We start from the raw sequence: 25,769 nt of genomic DNA, 5'->3' as shown, positions 1-25,769 counted from the left end.
GGCACAAAATCTATGTGCATAAACATGGTGCCTGCCCTGCAGTGGACAGTCCAAGCCTCTGCTCTCCCATCTCTAAGACTCTGGGACCAAACAGGTCTCCAGCAGAGACCCGGGTGTGGTTGCATGGAGGAGGAGAAGAGGCGCTGTCCTCCCAAGCCCCACGCTTACCTGATGGTGACGTCAGCCTGGAGTCCATACAGCTTCTGCTCTAGGGCCTTCCTGAAGGACATCAGCGTGTGCTCTGGGGCCAGCTGGGGAGGAAGGTGGTGGTGAGGGAGAGCCAAGCTTTAGCTCATGCGCCGCTCCCCAACCCACAGAAAATCTTCCACGTTGGGAGGCTGGGGTGGACCTGGTTCTAATTCCCACTCCTCTAAGCAGTAGCTGTGGAGCCCTGGGCATCCACGCAGCTTCTCTGAAGCTCAGTTTCCTCATCTGTTAAATCATGCCTACCTCATAGATTTTTTTGGTGGGGAGGGGAGAGAGAAGCAGGGATGGTTAGTGTTGATGTATCTAAATGTGGGGGGTGGAGGCCTTTTTTACAGTCTTCTGCCTCTATGCAGTCTTGGGCTGGGCTGAATGCCAAGTTTTCTCCTGGTTACACCTTGAGTCCAGGTGGAGATCCCCAAGGGAGAGGACAGGGTAGATAGCATGGCAGAGTTTCAGTGGGGTGACTGGTTTCTTCATCTATACAGACATGACAAGACCATCTCCTAGACTGTTATAAGGATTAAAAGCCCCTAGCACGTTGCCTGATATACAGTAAGTGCTTAATAAATGACAACTGTTACCCTATAGCATATACATCAGAAAAGCCTAGTTCTAGTCCTGACTCTGCCATTAACTAGCTTTGTGACATTTGGTGCATCTCTTTATCCTATGGGCCTCAGTTTCCCCATTTGGTCTTTGGCGGTATATGTACACTGTTCTCTGAGTGTCCTTCCAGTTGGGGGAGTTGGGGTTCCGAGTCTCCCTAGTTGTTTGGTCTGATGATCCTGTCATACCTGTTGCTGCCACTGGGGGTCAGCACCATACCAAGGATTGGGCTAGGACCATGTGCAGTGCGGGATGCAAGACAGGGAAGACTTCTGGCAGTGAGGGATGGTTGGAAAGGGCTCCCATGGCTCATCCCATTCTCACCGAGACATGCTCATTCCCATCTTCTCTTCCTCCGGCCATGCTGTTCCCCAGCACGAAACACACTCCCCTCCTCTGGGAAGCGGCCTGGCATGGCAAGGGCTTTGAAGCTGAGAAGGAGCAATTCCCCTTCCCAGTCACCAACCTGGGCCATCACACCTCACCTTCTGGACCTCGGTTTCTTTAGCTATAAAATGGACTAATATTACCAAGCTCATAGATGAAGTAACAGACGTCAGCAGTCTCTGAAATGTGAGTTCCTTTCTTCCCCTTTCTGCAGGGCAGAGCAGCCTTGGGGGATATGCTGCCTTGTCTCCCGGTCAAGTGGGCTGGGTGAGATCCCACAGAGGCATCCAGGTGTGGACTTGGTGGGGTTCCTGCTCAATCACCTCTAAATGCCCTGTGGCCAGGCGTCCCACAAGTGACCACCAGAGAGGTACCAACACCCGCTCCCACGTGGCAGAAGGTAGACTGTGGGTAGACACAAAGAGCGTAGCAGGGGGTATGAAGACCCTTGGGGGAAGGAGGAAGTGTTTGGGAGGGGCAAAATCTCTTTTCCGGAGGCTTGTAAACTCAGATCTCCCTGCGTTAGGTGCTGGCCTCCTTGAGAAAGAGGGTTGCTACTGCCTCAGGCCTAAAGGCAGATGGGGCTGTATTGTCAGAAGTGTGCATGTGTGGGTGTGGTTGTCACAGACTCATGGTGGTGGACCACTGTGGTTAAGAGGCCCAACTTTGGAGTCAGTCTGACCAAATATTAAAGTATGCACACACGCACAGGCCACCCACATAGGAAGGACACCCCCGCCCAGGGCACACAGATACCGTCTCCAAGACAGGGATGAGCACTTGGGCTTACCACACACAGATGTGTGGACCCAGAGTCAAAACCTCCCACAGGCAGACATATACAGGTGTAGACACTGGTACTTATGCATTCACAGTGACACAGGGAGGACTTGTGTCAGACACCCACACCAGCCCCTCAAGGACCACCACCAGGATGCAATCAGCCAGATGCACAATGGGAGAAATTCTACAGGACAAATGACTCAGTTTCTTCAACAAATAAACAGCATATGGGGAAAAAAAGGGAGGGAGATTATTATAGACCAGAAGATACTTAGAAGACATCCCAGCCAGCTGTACCACGTGGACCCTGTTTGGATTCTGATTTTTCACAACTCAACTATAAAAAGATATTTTTGAGACGAAGTAAAGCTGAACACTGATTCAGTATTAGATAGTATTAAGGAATGGTTATTAATTTGGTTAGGTGTAATAGTGGCAGTGTGGCGTGGTTCTGATTTTAAAGTCTTTATGCATTAAAGATACATCCTGAAGTCAGCATGGATAAAATGATACAATACCTGGGATTTGCTTTAAAATGTTAAAGCAGGGGGAAAGACAAAGCAGGGCGATAGATGAAACAAGAATGGCAAAATGTTGATAAATGGTGAAGGTGGTATTGGATTCATTATACTATTCATTCCCCTTCTGTGAATGTTTGAAGTCTTTCTGCTAAAACAACAATCCACATGGGGCCACCTCACTCCTTCCCTTTGCCCCCGCTTCCTGCCTCAGCACACCCCACCCTCTTGTCCTGTGGCCTCCAGAGCAGGTGGGGTGGGTAATACGGGTCATGGAAAGAAAAGCAGCTATAATCTGGGGCCCTGCCTCCTGGAAGGCTTTCCTCCTAATTTATCCTCACAAAAGCCAGCAGCAGGGAGGCTTGGAGGGGACCAGCAACCCCCCAGACACACGGGCAGCATGTGGCAAAACTGGACCCCAAATCCAGATCCTCTGACTCCAAAACCATGGCCTTTCTAGCTGGTTGCCTCCGAGAGGTGCCGGGAGCAGCATGGGGTGTGATGGGAGGGCACCAGCCTCCAGCTCAGGGGCGCAGGTCTCTGAGCCTTATCTAGGAAATGGGCACAATAATGGTGATTTGCAGCCCTGTCCGACGTGACGCCTCCTTTAAATGCTTACTTCGTGAGGCCCCCTAGACTACCCTGAAATTCAGCGATACCGTGGAACTCCCAATTACTGCCAAAACCAAGAAAAAGCTCTCATAGAGCCCTCAAGTGCTCCCTGGTGGTGATGAGTGGTACTGCATCTGTTGAGAACCAAAGTTCAAGGCTTCCGTAGGTCAGGAAACCCACTCTAGAGAAGCAGGAGGGCTTGCCCGAGGTAACAGTAAAGCTTAACTCTTACTTTCTGTGAGCCAGGCTCATACCTGGGCACATCACACATGCTAACTCTTGCTTCCTGTGGCCATACGGTGCAGACACTCCCATCATCCCAGGGGACAAGATGAGGAAACTAGGCACAGAGAAGATAGAATAGGCCCTGACTCCCACAGCTGCCAGGGGGTCTGGACGCCTGGCTCTGGAGCATACTCCCTCGAGGGGAGGTCCTACTGCGGGGTCACAGGGGTGGCAGAGAAGGAGCAGGTGCTGACTTTGACTCCTTCCACTCTCCATCTCACCCCAGTGCATGTTTTCCTTTAGCAGTGGGCTCAGAGATGCACCCAGCTCTCTTGCCTGCACAGCCTGGAGGGTTTTTCTGCTGATTTGTCCCAGCCCCCGGGGCCTTGCTCCCCTCCCCACAACCAGCATCTCTCTCTCTCCTGGGCCTTCCTAACCTACAACCTGGCAGTATCTGGCCCTGGCCTAAAACCCTCCTGCATCTTTCCAGGGCCCTCAGGATGAAAGTGAAATCTTTCAAGCAAGATGCCTTCAGGCTCTTCAGGACTTGATCCCATTGAAACTCTCCAGCCTTTTCACCAATCCTTTCCATTAAACCCCTCCCACGCCCACCCCCCCAACACCACAACCACCAGAAAGGGCTAAAAATTGTGGCTATTATTACATTACATGTATTATATACATTTCCCTGCAAGCTCCTCCCTACAAGGAGATAGGTTTTTGCCTGTCTCCCCACTGGAGTGGCAGCTCCACCCACCCCTCACCCCAGTCTTTAGGGCCCACAAGTGGCACTCACCATGGGGGCCCCGCGGTGGCCGATGAGGGCAGGTTTGGGACCCAGGTCCTTTTTCTCCATGATGCAGGGAGAGGAGATGGTGAGAGGGGCCAGGTAGAGGGCAAACACCACGGTGAAGAAGGTACTGAGAATGGCCATCTGGGAGGCTGCAGACATGGGCCCAACCATGAGCCCCGGGCAGCTTGGGAGGGCATGCTGGATCCCTCCTCCCTCCACTTGTCAGGACCCAGATGCTTTGAGGGGACCCTGCACCAAGAGGATCCCCCATTCTTGCTAGGAAGGTGAACCTGGCCTCTAACTCACACACACATGTAGAGACACAGAGGAAGAAACATGCAAGGCCGAGGCTGCAACCTCTGTGGAACCTGCAGGCCGCTCTGAGCCGGGACTCCCCACACTGACAGCAAGGGCAGCACCGTATCCCCAGGCTACCTAGGTAACGTCCAGGCGGAGGCAGGACAAGCTGGCCTTGGTACTTGGAGCGCACGGAGGGTAGGTCCTGCCCAGTCATACTTACAGGATCGCTCTGCGCGGGCAAACTGTCCTGCCACGATCCAGGAGAGCGCAGTGACGGCGACCAGGGCCCCCATGTGCAGGAATGGCGCTGTGCCCTTGTGTGCAGGAAGGGGCAAGAGAGACTGCTGGCTCCCAGCTGTGCCCAGACCCTCTGGTTACCAACATCCTTACGGCCTGTCTCTATCCATGGGGCAGGCAAGTGTCTCCATTTTTCAGTGGAGGAAACTGGGAGTCCAGGTACCCTGGATTGTAGCACCCTCCCTGCCTCTGAGTTGCTATGTGATGTGGACCCCTCCCTACTTCCTCTGGACCTTGATCTAGAGAAATGGGAGTGACCGTAAGGCACTGTCTTGTTTTGAGGGTCCTGGGGAAGCAGCCACCCCGTCCCCACCCCCACTCACCTGCAGGGAGATCAGCAGCACCTCCCACTCGTCCTCCCACAGCTGGGCCACAGCTGACATGGCCACCACTGTAGCCACCAGGATGACCACCAGCCCTATCTGGAAGGGGAAGAGCCACCAGAGGGTCAGGGCAGCATCAGAGCCCCATCGGCCCAAGGGTCCCCAGTGTGTCTGAGAGGGAGAGCAGAGGTAGAGAGACAGAGCGAGAGGCTGAGAGGCGGAAAGGGGAGAGTAGAGAGTACAAGAGAGACCGACAAAGCAGGGCAGAGGCAGGCACTGAAAGAAAGCCAGAGGCAGCCGTGCAGAGGACAGTGAGAGAAGCAGAGGCAGGAGAAGGCAGGTGGACCCAGTGAAGAAGGGACCGCAGGAGAAACAGAAGGGAGGGTGGAGAGAAGACGGGTGGGCTGGAGCTGGGGTAAGGTGGGGTCATGGCCCCAGGGCTCAGGGTGTGAGGAGGGAATACACTCGGCAAATGGGGGGCCTCCCTGAGCCCAGGAGGTCTCGTCCCGGGCCTTGCCCAGCCACCTTTCATCCAGCGTGACAGGTGAGGAAACCAAGGCTCCCCAGGAGATGGGGCCAAGGGGGACCTGCCCAGGTTGCCGGGCGGCAGGCTGAGGAGGCAGGCCCTCTGCAGGAGGCTGACACCCAGCCCGGCCTTCAGGCTGGAGAGGGCGGAGGTGACGCAGGGGTCTGCCCCACACGCCCCGTTGCCAAGGCCTGCTCTCAGCCTCAGCCTCCTGGCTTCCAGCCTCTCACGTGTTACAGGAGCTGCCCTCCCAGAGGAAGTGAGGAGCACAGCTCTGATGGGAGACCAGATGGAACCTCCATGGGATGGAAAGCTTTGGGGACAGATGGGATCTGAAATGCGTCATGTAACACAAGATGCTCCCCCAAACTAAGTAATGCCTGGTTTCTGGTTACTCAGCCCCCCAGGGTCCCTGCCTTGGGCCCTGGATCTCACTCTGCCCAACCTCTCCACATCGCCAGGCCTGCCTCATAAAACTCAGGTCACACCTCTACCCCGAAGCCTTCGGCAGCCACCCGCAGCCCCTCTCTCCATAGGCGCCTGCCAAGACCGCCACATCCGGCCCTGCTGACTTCCTACTGCCTGCTCCCAGCTGCTCTCTTTGCCAGCAGGGCTCTCGCCTTCTTTTTCTTCTAACAGTGCCTTTCCTGGAGACAGCAGCATTGTGAGAGCCCTCTAACGACCAAACAAGCTCTAAATTGAGTTTCTAGCTCATCAGGGCAGAGACAGAGGCTGATCCATCTTCGTTCCCTGCCAGGCAGGGAAGATTCATCCCCGTCTGGGATTAAGTTTGCCTTTGGAGGTTTGTCGTTCCAGCCCATCAGCCTGGAAACAAATGTTCCAATAAGAAGCAGTAATAAGGCTGAAATGGATAGGAGCCCTTACGGACTGTGACATGCCGGTCCAGAGGACACGGGAATGAGAGACATGAAGGTGCATGGAGGGCCCGAGCGTGCCTGGCTCTGCGGGAGGCACTCCGCTTGCTCCTCATGTTTATCCTCGTAAAATCCCAGCTGAGATGTTATCATCTTCATTTTACACATAGGAAAATGGGGCTCAGAGAGCCTAAGGGTTTGCTTGGTCATGTAGCTTTGAAGGGGGGCAGATTCAGAAGCAAACCCCATTCTGCCCGTCTCGGAGGTCGTGCTCTTTCTGGGATGTCACATTGCAGTGGAGGGAGCCCACGAGTGTCCTAACCATCCCTGCGCATCCTCCCAACCCCCCCACCCCAACACGCAGGCTCCCTGCCCCCTGCTGCCCTCCAGGCCATAGCAAGCATCTCTGAAGGGTCACCTCTGAGCATTTTATTACAGTATTTAACTGCTAGTGGAAATACTTGTAATAAAACTGATTTCCAAGGATCCTAATGCAATTAAAAATTTTATCCTCTCTGAATTCTGCAGTGGCTCTAGTGGCAACCTTATGCTCCACAGCATTACCGCAGTGGTCAAGTTCTGTGGGATTTCCCCACACACGCCGTGTCCTTAAGCCACGATTACAGCGCTGACTCTCAACAACTCTACCACCCTTCCTCAAGTCTGACTGGAAAGGATACATCCCACCCAGAAGGCCCAGGGGAAGCCTCTGAGAAAGCGGTCTCTGGTTTTCTGTGCTGGAGGCACTGTGGTTTGTGACGACGGTGGGAGGGGTGGAGGATACAGGAGCTACATCCGCTCATTCAGTGAGCCTTGCCTGGGTGCTGGGACCCGGAGGAGCTGGAAACCAGCTCTGCCAACAGGTTGGCCTCTTGCAGGGGTAGCTGGAGTCTGGGTTCTGTGGTCCAAGTGGCAGATTGGCCCAGGGTTCAGGGACCCACTTATGTCACATCCCTCGGTGACTGTGCCTAATGGGGGTGGTTAACTTCTCAAAGCATGTTTCCTGAGCTGTGAAATGGGGAGAGTGAGCGCCTACCTGAAAGGGATTTGGAAAGATAAATGAGAAAATGCAAGAGAAATGCTCAGCACCATGGCTGGCACCAAAATAATAAGTGCTTACTAAATGTTAGTGGCATTAATTTTTAATTTTTAAAAGTGGACATAATATCAAATAAACAGGATTATTTCAAGGAGTAAATGAAATACAGTGTGGAAAGCGCCTGACATGTAACCCAATAAATGATGGTTGTGGCACCGTACCTGACACACAGGATGAATGTGAATGTGCCTTCCTAAACCGCAACTAGAGGGATAGAGGCTAGACACCAGGAAGAACTGTGGAGCCTGGGCCGGTTGTTTGGAAGGAAGTCTGGATTCACTGGGGGTGCTGATGGGGATGGCCTAGGGAGGTGGGAGCTGTGAACAAAGCCCCTCACAGCAGTGGCACCTGAACTGATGCTGGGGTGGTAGGTGGGGTAGGAGGGGGGGTATCTCAGGGAGACCACCTCCTATTTACTTCAAAGCCCCCAAGTACCCTTCCACCTTCTTCTTCACGTCCTGGACCCCTGGACGTCTCCTGGAGGCTCACCTGGGAGGGGTTTCTGGGAAATAGGAGCTTTGGGAGGACTGGGGAGGAGGGGGAAGGGCCCCAAGTAGACATCCAGATCCACTCACAGTACCCAGCCTGCCGCAAATAGCTCCCTCCCTGCACTGCCCAGAGGCCCTCTGTCCTCCAGCCCTCCCCTCCTCAGGACTCGGGGGGAACTGGAGACTCTCAGAATAAAGATTGTGATGAAAACATAGCATAAACTATATAGCATTAAGTATGGTACTGGTATAGGACCAGAGAGATAAATGAAAGTAAATAAAAAGCTTAGAAACGGATCTGAATACATAAAAATATTTAGTATATGATAAAAGTGGCATCTCAAATTAGAGTGGAAAGGATGGATTACTCAACAGAGAGCTGGGAACACTGAGAAGCCATCTAAAAAGCACAAAGTAAGATCACATTGTACCCTAAAATAACTTCCAAAAGGACAACAAATTTAAATGTTAAAAAAAGTAGAAACATAATTACCAAATGATACCACAGAGAAATTTTTTATCATCTTGGAGTGGGAAAGACTTTTCTGACACGAAACCCAGGAGCCATAAAAGAGATGACAGAATCCCTAAGCATAAAAAATCCTTAAGGATAAAAAAATTCCTGTGGCAAAAATACAACAAGCAAAGTCAAAAGATGAATGACAACTAGGAAGGATGATTTGCAGTTCATCAGCCAAAGGCCTCATTTTCCAAATCTATAAAGAGATCCTGCAAATTAATAAGCAAAAAGCAAATCTCACAGCAAAAAGGGCAAAAGATGTGAAGAGACAGTTTATAGAAAAGGAAATGTCAATGACTTAAGCAGATGAAAGATGCTGAACCTAACTCATCATAAGGGAAATGCAAATTAAAACTACACAGTATGGAGGGACTTCCCTGGTGGTCCAGTGGTTAAGACTCTGCGCTCCCAATGCAGGGGGCCCAGATTTGATCCCTGGTCAGGGGACTAGATCCCGCATGCTGCAACTAAGACCCGGCGCAGCCAGATGAATGAATGAACGAATATTTGGGACTTCCCTGGTGGCGCAATGGTTAGGAATCCGCCTGCTGGTGCAGGGGACACGGGTTCAATCCCTGGTCCGGGAAGATCCCACATGCTGCAGAGCAACTAAGCCCGTGCACCACAACTACTGAGCCTGCACTCTAGAGCCCGTGAGCTACAACTACTGAGCCTGCGTGCTGCAACTACTGAAGCCCGTGTGCCTAGAGCCCGTGTTCTGCAACAAGAGAAGCCAGCGCAATGAGAAGCCTGCACACCGCAACGAAGAGTAGCCCCCACTCGCCACAACTAGAGAAAGCCGGTGTGCAGCAACGGAGACCCATCGCAGCCAAAAATAAATAAATTTTTTAAAAAAACAAACAAAAAAACCCCCCAAAACTACACAGTATGGACATTTCTTTTTTTTTTTTTTTTTTTTTTTTTTTTTTTTTTTTTTTTTTTGTAATGTCTGAAACATTTATATTAACATATTTCCATACATATTTCCATACAAATACAAATATAAGATTTTTAGAAATTTCATGTAATGTCTGAAACATTTATATTAACATATTTCCATACAAATAACCCAATGAAAGTTTAGTATTAGTTGTTTTGTTTGTTTTTTTATACTGCAGGTTCTTATTAGGCATCAGTTTTATACACATCAGTGTATACATGTCAATCCCAATCGCCCAATTCAGCACACCACCATCCCCACCCCACCGCAGTTTTCCCCCCTTGGTGTCCATATGTCCATTCTCTACATCTGTGTCTCAACTTCTGCCCTGCAAACTGGCTCATCTGTACCATTTTTCTAGGTTCCGCATACATGCATTAATATACGATATTTGTTTTTCTCTTTCTGACTTACTTCACTCTGTATGACAGTCTCTAGATCCATCCACGTCTCAACAAATGACTCAATTTCGTTCCTTTTTATGGCTGAGTAATATTCCATTGTATATATGTACCACATCTTCTTTATCCATTCGTCTGTTGATGGGCATTTAGGTTGCTTCCATGACCTGGCTATTGTAAATAGTGCTGCAATGAACATTCGGGTGCATGTGTCTTTTTGAATTACGGTTTTCCCTGGGTATATGCCCAGTAGTGAGATTGCTGGGTCATATGGTAATTCTATTTTTAGTTTTTTAAGGAACCTCCATATTGTTCTCCATAGTGGCTGTATCAATTTACATTCCCACCAACAGTGCAAGAGGGTTCCCTTTTCACCACACCCTCTCCAGCATTTGTTGTTTGTAGATTTTCTGATGATGCCCATTCTAACAGGAGTGAGGTGATACCTCATTGTAGTTTTGATTTGCATTTCTCTAATAATTAGTGATGTTGAGCATCTTTTCATGTGCTTCGTGGCCATCTGTATGTCTTCTTTGGAGAAATGTCTATTTAGGTCTTCTGCCCATTTTTGGATTGGGGTGTTTGTTTCTTTGATATTGAGCTGAATGAGCTGTTTATATATTTTGGAGATTAATCCTTTGTCCGTTGATTCATTTGCAAATATTTTCTCCCATTCTGAGGGTTGTCTTTTCGTCTTGTTTATGGTTTCCTTTGCTGTGCAAAAGCTTTGAAGTTTCATTAGGTCCCACTTGTTTATTTTTGTTTTTATTTCCATTACTCTAGGAGGTGGATCAAAAAAGATCTTGCTGTGATTTATGTCAAAGAGTGTTCTTCCTATGTTTTCCTCTAAGAGTTTTATAGTGTCCAGTCTTATATTTAGGTCTCTAATCCATTTTGAGTTTATTTTTGTGTATGGTGTTAGGGAGTATTCTAATTTCATTCTTTTACATGTAGCTGTCCAGTTTTCCCAGCACCACTTATTGAAGAGACTGTCTTTTCTCCATTGTATATCTTTGCCTCCTTTGTCATAGATTAGTTGACCATAGGTGCGTGGGTTAATGTCTGGGCTTTCTATCTTGTTCCATTGATCTATGTTTCTGTTTTTGTGCCAGTACCATATTGTCTTGATTACTGTAGCTTTGTAGTATAGTCTGAAGTCAGGGAGTCTGATTCCTCCAGCTCCATTTTTTTGCCTCAAGACTGCTTTGCCTATTCGGGGTCTTTTGTGTCTCCATACAAATTTTAAGATGATTTGTTCTAGCTCAGTAAAAAATGCCATTGGTAATTTGATAGGGATTGCATTGAATCTGTAGATTGCTTTGGGTAGTATACTCATTTTCACAATGTTGATTCTTCCAATCCAAGAACATGGTATATCTCTCCATCTGTTGGTATCATCTTTAATTTCTTTCATCAGTGTCTTATAGTTTTCTGCATACAGGTCTTTTGTCTCCCTAGGTAGGTTTATTCCTAGGTATTTTATTCTTTTTGTTGCAATGGTAAATGGGAGTGTTTCCATAATTTCTCTTTCAGATTTTTCATCATTAGTGTATAGGAATGCAAGAGATTTCTGTGCATTAATTTTGTATCCTGCAACTTTACCATATTCATTAATTAGCTCTAGCAGTTTTCTGGTGGCAGTTTTAGGATTCTCTATGTATAGTATCATGTCATCCGCAAACAGTGACAGTTTTACTTCTTCTTTTCCAATTTGTATTCCTTTTATTTCTTTTTCTTCTCTGATTGCCGTGGCTAGGACTTCCAAAACTATGTTGAATAATAGTGGTGAGAGTGGACATCCTTGTCTCGTTCCTGATCTTAGAGGAAATGCTTTCAGTTTTTCACCATTGAGAATGATGTTTGCTGTGGGTTTGTCATATATGGCCTTTATTATGTTGAGGTAGCTTCCCTCTATGCCCACTTTCTGGAGAGTTTTTATCAGAAATGGGTGTTGAATTTTGTCAAAAGCTTTTTCTGCATCTATTGAGATGATCATATGGTTTTTATTCTTCAATTTGTTAATATGGTGTATCACATTGATTGATTTGCGTATATTGAAGAATCCTTGCATCCCTGGGATAAATCCCACTTGATCGTGGTGTATGATCCTTTTAATGTGTTGTTGGATTCTGTTTGCTAGTATTTTGTTGAGGATTTTTGCATCTATATTCATCAGTGATATTGGTCTGTAATTTTCTTTTTTTGTAGTGTCTTTGTCTGGTTTTGGTATCAGGGTGATGGTGGCCTCATAGAATGAGTTTGGGAGTGTTCCTTCCTCTGCAATTTTTTGGAAGAGTTTGAGAAGGATGGGTGTTAGCTCTTCTCTAAATGTTTGATAGAATTCACCTGTGAAGCCGTCTGGTCCTGGACTTTTGTTTGTTGGAAGATTTTTAATCACAGTTTCAATTTCATTACTTGTGATTGGTCTGTTCATATTTTCTATTTCTTCCTGGTTCAGTCTTGGAAGGTTATACCTTTCTAAGAATTTGTCCATTTCTTCCAGGTTGTCCATTTTATTGGCATAAAGTTGCTTGTAGTAGTCTCTTAGGATGCTTTGTATTTCTGCAGTGTCTGTTGTAACTTCTCCTTTTTCATTTCTGATTTTATTGATTTGAGTCCTCTCCCTCTTTTTCTTGATGAGCCTGGCTAATGGCTTATCAATTTTGTTTATCTTCTCAAAGAACCAACTTTTAGTTTTATTGATCTTTGCTATTGTTTTCTTTGTTTCTATTTCATTTATTTCTGCTCTGATCTTTATGATTTCTTTCCTTCTGCTAACTTTGGGTTTTGTTTGTTCTTCTTTCTCTAGTTTCTTTAAGTGTAAGGTTAGATTGTTTACTTGAGCTTTTTCTTGTTTCTTTAGGTAGGCTTGTATAGCTATAAACTTCCCTCTTAGAACTGCTTTTGCTGCATCCCATAGGTTTTGGGTCGTCGTGTTTTCATTGTCATTTGTCTCTAGGTATTTTTTGATTTCCTCTTTGATTTCTTCAGTGATCTCTTGGTTATTTAGTAACGTATTGTTTAGCCTCCATGTGTTTGTCCTTTTTACGTTTTTTTCCCTGTAATTCATTTCTAATCTCATAGCGTTGTGGTCAGAAAAGATGCTTGATATGATTTCAATTTTCTTAAATTTACTGAGGCTTGATTTGTGACCCAAGATGTGATCTATCTTGGAGAATGTTCCGTGCGCACTTGAGAAGAACGTGTAATCTGCTGTTTTTGGATGGAATGTCCGATATATATCAATTAAATCTATCTGGTCTATTGTGTCATTTAAAGCTTCTGTTTCCTTATTTATTTTCATTTTGGATGATCTGTCCATTGGTGTAAGTGAGGTGTTAAAGTCCCCCACTATTATTGTGTTACTGTCGATTTCCTCTTTTATAGCTGTTAGCAGTTGCCTTATGTATTGAGGTGCTCCTATGTTGGGTGCATATATATTTATAATTGTTATATCTTCTTCTTGGATTGATCCCTGGATCATTATGTAGTGTCCTTCCTTGTCTCTTGTAACATTCTTTATTTTAAAGTCTATTTTATCTGATATGAGTATAGCTACTCCAGCTTTCTTTTGATTTCCATTTGCATGGAATATCTTTTTCCATCCCCTCACTTTCAGTCTGTATGTGTCCCTAGGTCTAAAGTGGGTCTCTTGTAGACAGCATATATATGGGTCTTGTTTTTGTATCCATTCAGCCAGTCTATGTCTTTTGGTTGGGGCATTTAATCCATTCACGTTTAAGGTAATAATCGATATGTATGTTCCTATGACCATTTTCTTAATTGTTTTGGGTTTGTTTTTGTAGGTCCTTTTCTTCTCTTGTGTTTCCCACTTAGAGAAGTTCCTTTAGCATTTGTTGTAGAGCTGGTTTGGTGGTGCTGAATTCTCTTAGCTTTTGCTTGTCTGTAAAGCTTTTGATTTCTCCATCAAATCTAAATGAGATCCTTGCTGGGTAGAGTAATCTTGGTTGTAGGTTCTTCCCTTTCATCACTTTAAGTATATCATGCCACTCCCTTCTGGCTTGCAGAGTTTCTGCTGAGAAATCAGCTGTTAACCTTATGGGAGTTCCCTTGTATGTTATTTGTCGTTTTTCCCTTACTGCTTTCAATAATTTTTCTTTGTCTTTAATTTTTGCCACTTTGATTACTATGTGTCTCGGCGTGTTTCTCCTTGGGTTTATCCTGTATGGGACTCTCTGCGCTTCCTGGACTTGGGTGGCTATTTCCTTTCCCATGTTAGGGAAGTTTTCGACTATAATCTCTTCAAATATTTTCTCTGGTCCTTTCTCTCTCTCTTCTCCTTCTGGGACCCCTATAATGCGAATGTTGTTGCGTTTAATGTTGTCCCAGAGGTCTCTTAGGCTGTCTTCATTTCTTTTCATTCTTTTTTCTTTAGTCTGTTCCGCGGCAGTGAATTCCATCATTCTGTCTTCCAGGTCACTTATCCGTTCTTCTGCCTCAGTTATTCTGCTATTGATTCCTTCTAGTGTAGTTTTCATTTCAGTTATTGTATTGGTCATCTCTGTTTGTTTGTTCTTTAATTCTTCTAGGTCTTTGTTAATCATTTCTTGCATCTTCTCAATCTTTGCCTCCATTCTTATTCCAAGGTCCTGGATCATCTTCACTATCATTATTCTGAATTCTTTTTCTGGAAGGTTGCCTATCTCCACTTCATTTAGTTGTTTTTCTGGGGTTTTATCTTGTTCCTTCATCTGCGACATAGCCCTCTGCCTTTTCATCTTCTCTATCTTTCTGTAACTGTGGTTTTTGGTCCACAGGCTGCAGGATTATAGTTTTTCTTGCTTCTGTTGTCTGCCCTCTGGTGGTTGAGGCTATCTAAGAGGCTTGATGGGAGGCTCTGGTGGTGGGTAGAGCTGACTGTTGCTGTGGCGGTCAGAGCTCAGTAAAACCTTAATCCACTTGACTGTTGATGGGTGGGGCTGGGTTCCCTCCCTGTTGCTGTGGCGGTCAGAGCTCAGTAAAACCTTAATCCACTTGACTGTTGATGGGTGGGGCTGGGTTCCCTCCCTGTTGGCTGTTTTGCCTGAGGCAATCCAACACTGGAGCCTACCCGTGCTCTTTGGTGGGGTTAATGGCAGACTCTGGGAGGGCTCACGCCAAGGAGAACTTCCCAGAACCTCTGCTGCCAGTGTCCTTATCCCCACGGTGAAACAGAGCCACCACTCGCCTCTGCAGGAGACCCCCCAACACCAGCAGGTAGGTCTGGTTCAGTCTCCCCCAGGCTCACTGCTCCTTCCCCTGGGTCCTGATGCACACATTACTTTGTGTGTGCCCTCCAAGAGTGGGATCTCTGTTTCCCCCAGTCCCGTCAAAGTCCTGCAATCCAATTCCCACTAGGCTTCAAAGTCTGATTCTCTAGGAATTCCTCCTCCCGTTGCCTGACCCCCAGGTTGGGAAGCCTGACGTGGGGCTCAGAACCTTTACTCCAGTGGGTGGACTTCTGTGGTATAAGTGTTCGCCAGTCTGTGAGTCACCCACCCAGCAGTTATGGGGTTTGGTTTTACTCTGATTGCGCCCCTCCTACCATCTCACTGTGGCTTCTCCTCTGTCCTTGGACGTGGGGTATCCTCCTTGGTGAAGTCCAGGGTCTTCCTGTCAATGATTGTCCAGCAGCCAGTTGTGATTCTGGTGCTCTCGCAAGAGGGAGTGACAGCACGTCCTTCTACTCCGCCATCTTGGTTAATCTCCCAGTATGGACATTTCTTAAAAAACTAAAATTAGAGTCACCATATGATCCAGCAATCCCACTCCTGGGCATATATCTGGAGAAAACCATAATTTGAAAAGATACATGCACCCCAACGTTCATTGCAGCACTATTTACAATAGCCAAGACACGGAAGCAATCTAAACGTCCATTGACGGATGAATGGATAAAGAAGATGTGGTACATATATACAATGGAATATTACTTAGCCATTAAAAAGAATGAAATAATGCCATTTGCAGTGACACAGATGGACCTGGAGATTGTCACTCTGAGTGAAGTAAGTCAGAAAGAGAAAGCCAGACATATGATACCGCTTATGTGTGGAATCTAAAAAAATGGCACAAATGAACTTATTTACAAAACAAAAAAGCGTCACAGATGTAGAAAACAAACTTATGGTTACCAAGGGGGGAAGGCACGGAGGGATAAATTGGGAGATTGGGATTGGCATATACGCACTACCATATATGAAATAGATAACTAATAAGAACCTACTGTACAGTACAGGGAACTCTACTCAATACTCTGTAATGACCTATACGGGAAAAGAATCTAAAAGAGTGGATATATGTATATGTATGACTAAATCACTCTGCTGTACGGCAGAAACTAACACAACACTGTAAATCAACTACACTCCAATAAAAATTAATTTAAAAAAACCACTACACTGAGGTACCATTTTCACCCATTGGGACTGGCAAAGTCAGGAAATCCCTGAACACTTCATGTGCAAGGGTGATTTTATAGGCACAATCATACATTACTGAGGGAGCATGAATTGGCACCTGGCAAGGAGGCAGTTTGGCAGGAACTATCCAAATTACAAAAGCACACACTCTTTACCCAGCAATTCCCCACACAGGTCACTGCCACATTGTGCAGCCAGTGAACTGAAAGTTAACTGGGATGTTGATCAGGCCCATCAACAGGGGACTGGCCAGATACCTCGGGAGCTAGGGATTAGATGGTGGGACAGGAGCAAGGGATGGACACCGATGGGAGTGCTCTTATTGTACTGAAGGGGAGGGAGCTCCAAGAATTTTCTGTGGGGAGAGAGAGCAGGGAGGGGCACGATGGGGGTAGGGGATTAAGAGGTACAAACTATGATGTATAAAATAAGCTATGATGATATATTGTACAACACAGGGAATGTAGCCAATATTTTATAATAACTATAAATGGAGTATAACCTTCAAAAATTGTGAATCAGGGGCTTCCCTGGTGGCGCAGTGGTGAAGAATCCGCCTGCCAATGCAGGGGACACGGGTTCGAGCCCTGGTCCGGGAAGATCCCACATGCCGCGGGGCAGCTAAGCCCGTGCGCCACAACTACTGAGCCCAATGAGAAGCCCGCGCACCACAACAAAGAGTAGCTCACGCTCCCGGCAACTAGAGAGCCCGCACACAGCAACGAAGACCCAATGCAGCCAAAAATAAATATAAAAATAAAATAAATTAATTAAAAAAATTGTGAATCACTATATTGTATACCTGTAACTTCTATAATATTGTACCTCAACTACACTTCAATAAAAAAAAAATACTACCCCCAATTTTTTTTCTTAAGGTGCAAAATAGAGGGTATAATAGGCTACTACTTGTGTTTAAAGAAAAAGGAAATGTGTGTGTGTGTATATATATATATGCACACATATACACACATTTGTATGTACTTAAAATATCTCTGGAAAGATAATAGGGAGATTTACATTTTGTACTTCTTTGTACCTTTGTAACTTTGAACCATGTCAATGTATTAATGGTCAAAAGTTGGTTAAAACAAAACCAAAAAGAGTAAGAATTCCTTAAAATCTTAGAATCAAATGATAGAATCTTGGAAACAGAAGGGTAGAATTTCCAGCCCCTGTTTGAATACTGAGCCCCAGGGAACTCCCTCCCTCCAGGTGCAGTGGATCCAGCCATGGATCAGCTCCTCCTGGAAGGACCTTCCTCGTGCTGACATCTCTTGGGAGGGATCAGAGGGGAGAGGGAGGCAGGACCGGCACCCTGGGAGCTGGCACCAGTGCAGATGAAGCGACCTGAGCCCCCTTCCCCCAAGAGAAGACTCCGTGCACTGATCTGCTGCCCTGGCTGGCTCGGGCCTCCGGACGCCTCTCCACTGGGATCAAGCAGGTGCGCTCTGGCCTGCTGAGAGCCAGGCGTGCCCCGGAGGAGGTGGCTGCGGTGTGCGCCAGCCCCACCTGGGGTGCCAGCGGGTGCAGTTCTTTCAAAGTGTCAGCTTTGTAGGTGGGAGAAGAAAGTTCCTCACAGTGGGGACTTCAGAAGCCCAGAGGAGATCTTAGGAAAGAGTGACAAGCAGGAGGAAGGTGGGAGGGGACCAGAGGTGGCTCACTGCTTTTTTTTTTTTGGCTGCGTTGGGTCTCTGTTGCTGCATGCGGGCTTTCTCTGGCGAGTGGGGGCTACTCTTTGTTGCAGAGCACGGGCTCTAGGTGCGTGGGCTTCAGTAGCTATGGCACGCGGGCTCAGTAGTTGTGGCTCGCGGGCTCTAGAGCACAGGCTCAGTGGTTGTGGCGCAAGAGCTTAGTTGCTCCGCAGCATGTGGGATCTTCCCGGACCAGGGATCGAACCCGTGTCCCCTGCATTGGCAGGCGGATTCTCACCCACTGCACCACCAGGGAAGTCCCGTGGCTCACTGCTCTTCATCCCTCCAAGATTTCAGTCCCCCGGGTCTAACTCCTCAGTTCCAGATCTCAGAGGTCCCCCTGGATGCCCACAGGCACCTCCCGCTCCACAAAGCCCAACTGGAGCTCACCACGTCCTTCTTCCGGTTCCTGCTTCGTATCTTTCTAGCTGGAAGTGAGCGCCTCCCCTCAGAGTCACTCTGGACCCATCTCATGGGCTCGTGGTTATTTCTGGACATTTCTGCCCCTTCCTAAATGGCATGCTCACTCTGAGTCAGGCTCTAGGAAAAGAGGTGGCCCGTCCTTTCCTCCAAGGCCCAGGTGTTCCTGGGAGGGAGAGGCTCTCTTTTGGTCAGCTCTGTGCCACCGCCACCCCTGCGCCCGCTAGGCCCTCAGAAAGAGCAGGCATCAGCCACATGTATTCAGCACCATGCGTGCCACGAACAGTAAGCAAGAGAGCCAAGGATCTGGAATGTATGAAGCCTCTTTGCTTTGGGCCCAGTCCTGCGTGGGGCACCAGGGACACGGAGATGGAAAGTCAGTTCTGGCCTGCACGGAGCTCCCAGACCAGGCACGGCTGGGGTCAGGGAGACAGATGGAAATGGACAATGAGATGTCAGGACTGTGGCAGGGGAGCCTGAGGGGGCTGGGGGAGCCTGAGAAGTCTTGTGTAGGTGGGGAGGAGAACCAAGGAAGGGTCCAGAAGAGAGAGAAAGGGAGGAGTGAAGGGGTAAAGCAGAGAAGAGGCAGACATGCTGGGAGGGCCTGAGATGTCTCATGTGGCAGAAGCTGAGGGTGACAGTCCCATGAGAGCAGTTGGGAGACCTCAGCTGGGGCCAAGTCACGCAGAGCCTTAATGCCGGGTGGGGGAGTTTGGATCACCCTGGGAGCAATGGAAGTGGTGGGAAGGGCTTTAAATTGGGGAAAATATCACTGGATCAGAGTTTTAAAAGGAGCTCACTAAAAAGGAGGAGAGGGTGAGACTGAAGGCAGAGCCAGCCAGAGGGCCGGAGCTGTGACCTGTGCTGGTTAAGTGCATGTCTACAGAGCTAAGATCCTGGACCCTCCACTTATTCAGTGGGAGACCTTGGGTGAGTTACTTAACCTCTTTGTACCTCAGTTTTCCCAACTGCAAAATGGGATCATAACAGTACTTAACGTCGCAGGGCTGCTGTGAGGGTTAAATGAATTAATACAGTCTAGACCGTGAGAACAGTGCTGGGCACACAGTGAGTTCTCAGTGTTAGCTACTAGAACAATTATAATCACGATGCAGGAGAGGGAAGATGTGTCCAGGTTCCTCCTCCGCTGCTGCGGCCTCCGGCCTCCCCGCTCCTCCCTAAGCCCCCACGGAGGCAGCCCTTACCTTGTGCAGCCAGTGCAGGTTCATCTGCTGCCCCACGGCAATGTGACATAGTGCCAGGACCTGAACAGGGGGCCCACAGGGCTAGAGTCAGGCACCAGGTGTGACCTGGAGGTTTCTGCCAGTTCCCCAGACGCCCTGCTCCCCACTGCTCTCTGGGCCCGGCGCAGCCAGTCAGCAAACCTCCCTGAAGGCGATGGGAATGCCCAGCCCTGCCCAGCCCAGCCCAAGCCTGGCCTCTTCCCAGATTATTCCAGGCCTCCAGGCTCCTCCTCCTCTAGGATTTTTCCCTCAAGAGGTCACTGGGCCCTGCTTCACTTGGACTGCCTAATTAATGTTTTGGGAGTTCCAGGCTCCAGGATTCTGAAGCAGACTTCAGCCTTGTCCCCCAGGATGCCCCAGTCCAGCCTGGGGACTAACCTGAGTCTGAGGGAGTAGCATATTGGGAGCAGGAACCAAAGCGGAAGTTCCTGGAAGAGGAAGTCTGCAGTGGGGCCTAACGGTGGGGTGCTCCACGGGGTCGGGGGAAAACATGCCAGGATGGGGCAAAGCGAGAGGACCTCCCACCTTGAAGGAACCAAGCCCCAGCAGCCAGGAGAAAAGCCAGCTGCCCTCCTCAGACCAGGGCAGGCCCCTCCGTCAGCCCAGCACAGGCCAGGTCTCCCTTCCCCTGGGCACAGGGCCGCCTGCCCTCTGAGACAGCCCCACGTACCTGGAGGCCTGCGACGTAAGTGAAGGCGGCTGCTGTGGTCATGAGGATGGGCACGGACCAGTCGCTCCAGGAGCCCGTGCGGTTGTAGAGGTACCTGCCAGGAGGAGAAGGGGCAAGGGTCACACCTCCACCAGGGAGCCAGGACGCTCCCTCGGGCCGGCCAGCTCTCAGCTCTCACGCGGCCCGCTCAGTGACCCGGCCCTGCCCGCTCGGTGAGGAGGTCATTGTCTCCCTGGTCATAGGTCAGCCTCTGGATGGCTCACGGGGACACCTGGGCATGCCAAGAAGCATGAACAAGAAGACAATTCCCCTTAATTCTACTGCACAGAAGTAACCATCACCAAAACTTTGCTGACTCCTTCCAGTGGGTTCCCCCCTCTGCTTATATATATATATATATATATTTTTTTTTTTAAGAAGGCTGCTATTTTATAAATTTATTGTTTGTTTATTTATTTATTTATTTATGGCTGCATTGGGTCTTCGTTGCTGCACGCAGGCTTTCTCTAGTTGCGGCAAGCGGGGGCTACTCTTTGTTGCAGTGTGCAGCTTCTCATTGTGGTGGCTTCTCTTGTTGCAGAGCACGGGCTCTAGGCGCTCGGGCTTCAGTAGTTGTAGCACACAGGCTCAGTAGTTGTGGCTTGCGGGCTCTAGAGCGCAGGCACAGTAGTTGTGGCACACGGGCTTAGTTGCTCCGCGGCATGTGGGATCTTCCCGGACCAGGGCAGGGAACCCGTGTCCCCTGCATTGGCAGGCAGATTCTTAACCACTGTGCCACCAGGGAAGCCCCCCCCCCCAACCCTGCTTATATATTTGTGTAAACAGCAAAGCCGGGACCCCGCTGCGTACAGCACAGCAGTCAGAGTTCAGGCTTTAGAGGGAGGCACACGCAGATTCAAATCCCCTGGCTTGCAGGACTCTGTGGAGGTGACAGGCTCCCCTGAATCTAAGATGCCATTGATTGTGACATTCATCTCAATTTCAATGTTAACATGTGAAAAGATGAGGTCTTAGGATTGATAAAATGTAATACCTGACTTCCCTGAGCCTTAGTTTCCTCACCTACAGGATGGGGATAACAAAGTGCCCTTCATAGTGTTTCCTGAGGATGAAGTGAGGTGAGGAACATGGTAAGTACTCAATTCTCTGCTTCTTATTAACACAAGCATTTACTGAAGTCACTAAAATCCTGAGGAAATGTGATTTTTTTAATAGTCACGTGGTCTTCTAGTGAATTAATGTACCATATGAAGCCAACTTCCTACTAACGACAATTAATAGTTTCCAATTATTCACTATCATAAATTAACAGTGGTTTTTTTTGCACATACCTTTCTGTATTATTAATTATTTCCTCAGGATAGACTCCTACAAATAGGATTACAGGGCCAAAGGGAATGAACTTTTTAAGGCTCCTGATAGATGCTGTTTAGTTGCTCTCCAGGAAGACTGAACCACCCATATCCTCCCTGTACAACTGGGGAAACTGAAGCTCAGAGAAGGCAGCAACTTGCACACGGTCGTCAGAGAAACTGAGCCGGCGCCAGGCAGCTTCAGGCCTGCTGCCGTCTTGGGCCTGGGCAGGGGGCTGGGAGGGGACACCAGGAGGACACTATGGGGCATCTGCCCTCCCCTGGCCCTCACCCTCAGATCCCAGTGGAAAATCTGTTGGGGAAACTGAGGCCCAAAGAAGGGTAGGCCCCGTCCCTGGTGACTACTCCTGCAAAGTGTTCTGGCTCCACTTGTCTCTCCCTTTTGGCAGGGAGCGCCCCCCACCCCGGGATGGCAACAGCCCAGATGGTCCCTTCCTGGCTTTCCCTGTCTAGCCCTGACCACCTCGGTCTCACTCACCTTCTCTTGCTTCATGAGCTATCCCCGGAGACTCTCTAGACCCTGAGGACCAGGCCAGGGGCTCCTGAATCCCAGCACCGACTCCAGGAAACTGAGGTGACAGGGTGAGGGAGCTGCAGGTCCTCAGGCCATCCCTAAGCCCCAGGCAGCCCTTCCCTCCGCAGCCTCCTCGACAGGGCAGGCATCCCTCCTCTGCTTGAGCTGCCCAGTGACAGGGAGCTCACTCTCTGGGCAGAGTGGGGTAGCTCCGTGGACAGCATGATACAGTCAGGGAGGTTCAAGTCCCTGTCCCAGATCTGACTGCATCTTGCTGTGTGACTTTGGAAAGGCTTTTTAACCTCTCTGAGCCTCAGTCTCCTCGACTGTCCCCAGTATGTGCATTTGGCACCAACTGGTTGTGTGGCCCTGGGTGAGTCCTAACCCTCTCTGGGCCTTAGCTTCTCCTTCTGTACATGTTGGGGGTAGACCATCACCTGGGCAGAAGACCTGCAGTTCAGCAGAACTGTCCAAGGTCTACAGTCGAGGGCCAGCAGAGAATGTTCCCATTTGCCCACAGCAGTGCCTGTGCTTTGGAATACCTGAAGGATGAATAATTGATTTATGGCATTTAATAAAGGCCAGGGGCCACCTCTGGGACTCGGCTGGGGCTCCGGCTCATCTTGCTGGGCTGCGGCGGGACGGCAGCCGGTCCTTTATTGCGCTCATTAATAACAGAAGCACAGCCTAGTGCCACGCAGAGGGGAGTGGATGCTCAGGCTCCATGAACCGAATCAGGATCATCACAAAATCCTAGAACCACAGCCCAGCAGAAGCCCAGAGTCCAGAAGTCCTAAATTCTAACATAATGGCAGCTGGAGATTCGGCCTCCCAGGAAGCAGCCCTCGGGTTTAGGTGAGCTTGGAGCCCTCTCGTGTCCATCATCTTATTTCATCCTCAGGAAGACCTGATGAGGTCAGTTATTGAGGACTCACACTTATGTGCCCATGGTCACACTGAGCTGAACTTCTTTTTTTTTTTTTAATTTATTTATTTTAAATTTATTTATTTATTTATTTATTTATTTTTGGCTGTGTTGGGTCCTTGTTGCTGCACGCGGGCTTTCTCTAGCTGTGGCGAGCGGGGGCTATGCTTCATTGTGGTGCGCAGGCTTCTCATTGCGGTGGCTTCTCTTGTTGCGGAGCACAGGCTCTAGGCGTGTGGGCTTCAGTAGTTGTGGGAGGCGGGCTCAGTAGTCGTGGCTCGCGGGTTCTAGAGCGCAGGCTCAGTAGTTGTGGCGCATGGGCTTAGTTGCTCCGCGGCATGTGGGATCTTCCCGGACCAGGGCTCGAACCCATGTCCCCTGCATTGGCAGGCGGATTCTTAACCACTGCGCCACCAGGGAAGCCCCTGAACTTCTAACCAAAAGGAAAAGGCAGCACTGGATGGAGAGGGAGCACTGGCTGCCAAGCCCCAGCTCTGCCCCCCAGCTGGTTGTGTGAACGTGGGCCTCAGTTTCCACACCTGTCAATGGGGGAGTTCCCACTAGAACCGAGGGAACGTCCCCTCCTCTGTGCCTTTCACTGTTTAACAAAGGCAGACAATGGGGGAGCGGGGGTGGGGGTGAGGAAGAAACAGGTGCCCTCGTGCACCCAGGTACCAGCCTCGGCTCTGCCCTTGGACCCGAGGCTGCTGTCCACAAAGGACCCTGAGCTTTCCTAGAACCACCTACCAGCCCTGCCCAAGGCCCTGCTCAGGGAGCTAGGAGGCCTGGGGTCTGGGGCCACCTTCTCTGCTGAGGCCTTGGTCTCTTTGGGCCTTGGAGTCCTTGTCTACAAAGGGGTCCAGAGGTCCCAGCCCCCAGCTGAGCCCTGCCCCCACCTTACATTCCGATTTTCATGAGAGCAGCATGAGGAAGGAGTTCCCTGTTCTCCCCAGCTGGTCTCAGCTCCTCGCTAAGCCTCTGTTCTCTCCAGAGGACTGTGCCCCCAAGGCTATACAGAGATTTGGTGGCCAGTGGTGGCAGAGCCCTGAGGACCAGCCTGGGAGAGAGACTCAAACCCAAGCCCTCCCCCCACCCCGTCTCAGCCGCCGGATGACCAGGCCCCAGGCCCCCGCCCCCTGATACCCACTCACCAGTTGAATTCATCGTAGTCGTTGTGGACTTCCCACCAGAAGTACAGCCAGGTGAGCGTGAGGCCGAAGGTGAAGGTGAGGAGCAGGAACCAGAGGCGCTCCCACTGGAGGGGCCAAACGAGGAAAGGGGTCAAGCGGGGCAGGGATGGCCCCTCAGGCCACCTCCACCCAGAATCTTCCCACCCCTCCCCCTTTGTAGCCCAACTGCCAGGCAGGGATTACTGCCCTCTTCACACGGGTGGGGACCTGAGGCTCAGAGAGGGAAGTGACCTATCCAACATCACTGAGCCCGAAGTCACAAAACAGTGGGGAGCCAGAGCTGGGCCCTTTGTGCTGCAGCCTGAGGCCCTTCCAGTGTGAACCAGTCTCCAGGAGCAAAGGCCATATCTGCCTAAGCCTTCACACTGGGAGGGTGAGCCGCAGTCTGAGGGGTCACATTCCTCACCTCCTTCCCTCCTCACACACGCCTGCAAAGTAGGTGTTCTTCCTCACCTCTGCCCCCTGCTACACGGAGGCCCAGAGAGGTGAAGTGACTTGCCCAAGTCACACAGCAAGTTAGAAGAGGATTACAGAGCAGTGCCCCAGCCTCTAGAGTTGAAGGAATGCGGTGTTCTACAACCCCCAGCAGGGGTGGCCTCTCTCTCCTGGCGGGGGGGTGGGCAGGGGGGTGCTGACGCCACCTCTGCTGCTTCCCGAGAGGTCTGCAGGCACTTCCGCTGGGCCCTTGGGCTCATCTCTGCTTTCATCCGTCCCCTTATCTCAGAAGCACAACAAGCTTGGAACATCCTGCTCTCTGGGAAACTGCTGAGATCATCAGTACAAACAACAGCCCTTGAGGGGAAGTCAGTGCAGGAGACAACCAAGACCACCCTCCACCTTGAGGGGCTGGAGGGCTTGGAGGAGCTCAGCATCTCTCACCCAGCCACTTCCCGGGCCCCTTGCCGGGCTCCCCGCAGCTTTCCGGGCTTCTTTGATCCTTCCTGTGCCGGACAGCCAGCTTGGAGCTACGGTTCTAATCCCAGTTTAACCTCTTGATGCCTCCATCTAGAAAGCAACCGCTCTCTGGTCCATAGGGCAACCCTCCTCCTCCCGGAGGCCTGCCCTGTCCCAGCAGGGCTAATCCCATCTCCTCAGAGCTTCCATAACTGTTGCACCCATGTCGGTTAAGGCACAGACCCTGCAGTTCTAGAACTGTCCTTCTATATGTCGGTCCCCCCTGCTACACTGTAGGCACCTTGAAGATCTGGGTGGTCTTCACATTCCCAGGGTAGGTGGCAACTTAGGAAAGATTCGATAGTGGGATGGCAGGTGAGCAAAGATCCTCTCTCCTACTCTGGCATGAGTATGCCCACCCAGGAGAGATTTCACCGGGGGCTTACCACCCTACCCCCATAGAGGAGCCCTTGGTCTTTTGTGAACCCCGAGTCAGCAGCAGTGAGTGGCCATCTGTCCACAG

General features: G+C 49.6%; 1 protein-coding gene across 5 annotated transcripts in view; it reads right to left on the bottom strand.

Annotated features, from left to right (window-relative positions):
• GDPD5 (glycerophosphodiester phosphodiesterase domain containing 5) overlaps positions 1-25,769 on the bottom strand; it is a 96,895-nt gene that overhangs the window by 11,110 nt on the left and 60,016 nt on the right. For 4 of the 5 annotated variants that reach the window (XM_059930785.1, XM_059930787.1, XM_059930786.1 and 1 more), the window contains 7 exons: positions 24,314-24,417; positions 20,351-20,444; positions 19,642-19,701; positions 5,052-5,150; positions 4,652-4,745; positions 4,135-4,280; positions 169-251 (listed from right to left, as the gene is read on the bottom strand). In XM_059930785.1, the coding sequence (XP_059786768.1) occupies positions 169-251; positions 4,135-4,280; positions 4,652-4,745; positions 5,052-5,150; positions 19,642-19,701; positions 20,351-20,444; positions 24,314-24,417 (680 nt within the window). The remainder of the gene's footprint in view (positions 1-168; positions 252-4,134; positions 4,281-4,651; positions 4,746-5,051; positions 5,151-19,641; positions 19,702-20,350; positions 20,445-24,313; positions 24,418-25,769) is intronic. The other variant, XM_059930788.1, reaches the window with a different exon arrangement.

Source organism: Balaenoptera ricei, chromosome 8, assembly GCF_028023285.1.
Source record: "Balaenoptera ricei isolate mBalRic1 chromosome 8, mBalRic1.hap2, whole genome shotgun sequence".
Lineage (NCBI taxonomy): Eukaryota > Metazoa > Chordata > Mammalia > Artiodactyla > Balaenopteridae > Balaenoptera > Balaenoptera ricei.
Note: the sequence above shows the minus strand (reverse complement) of the source record. Positions and strands in the feature narration are given on the sequence as shown.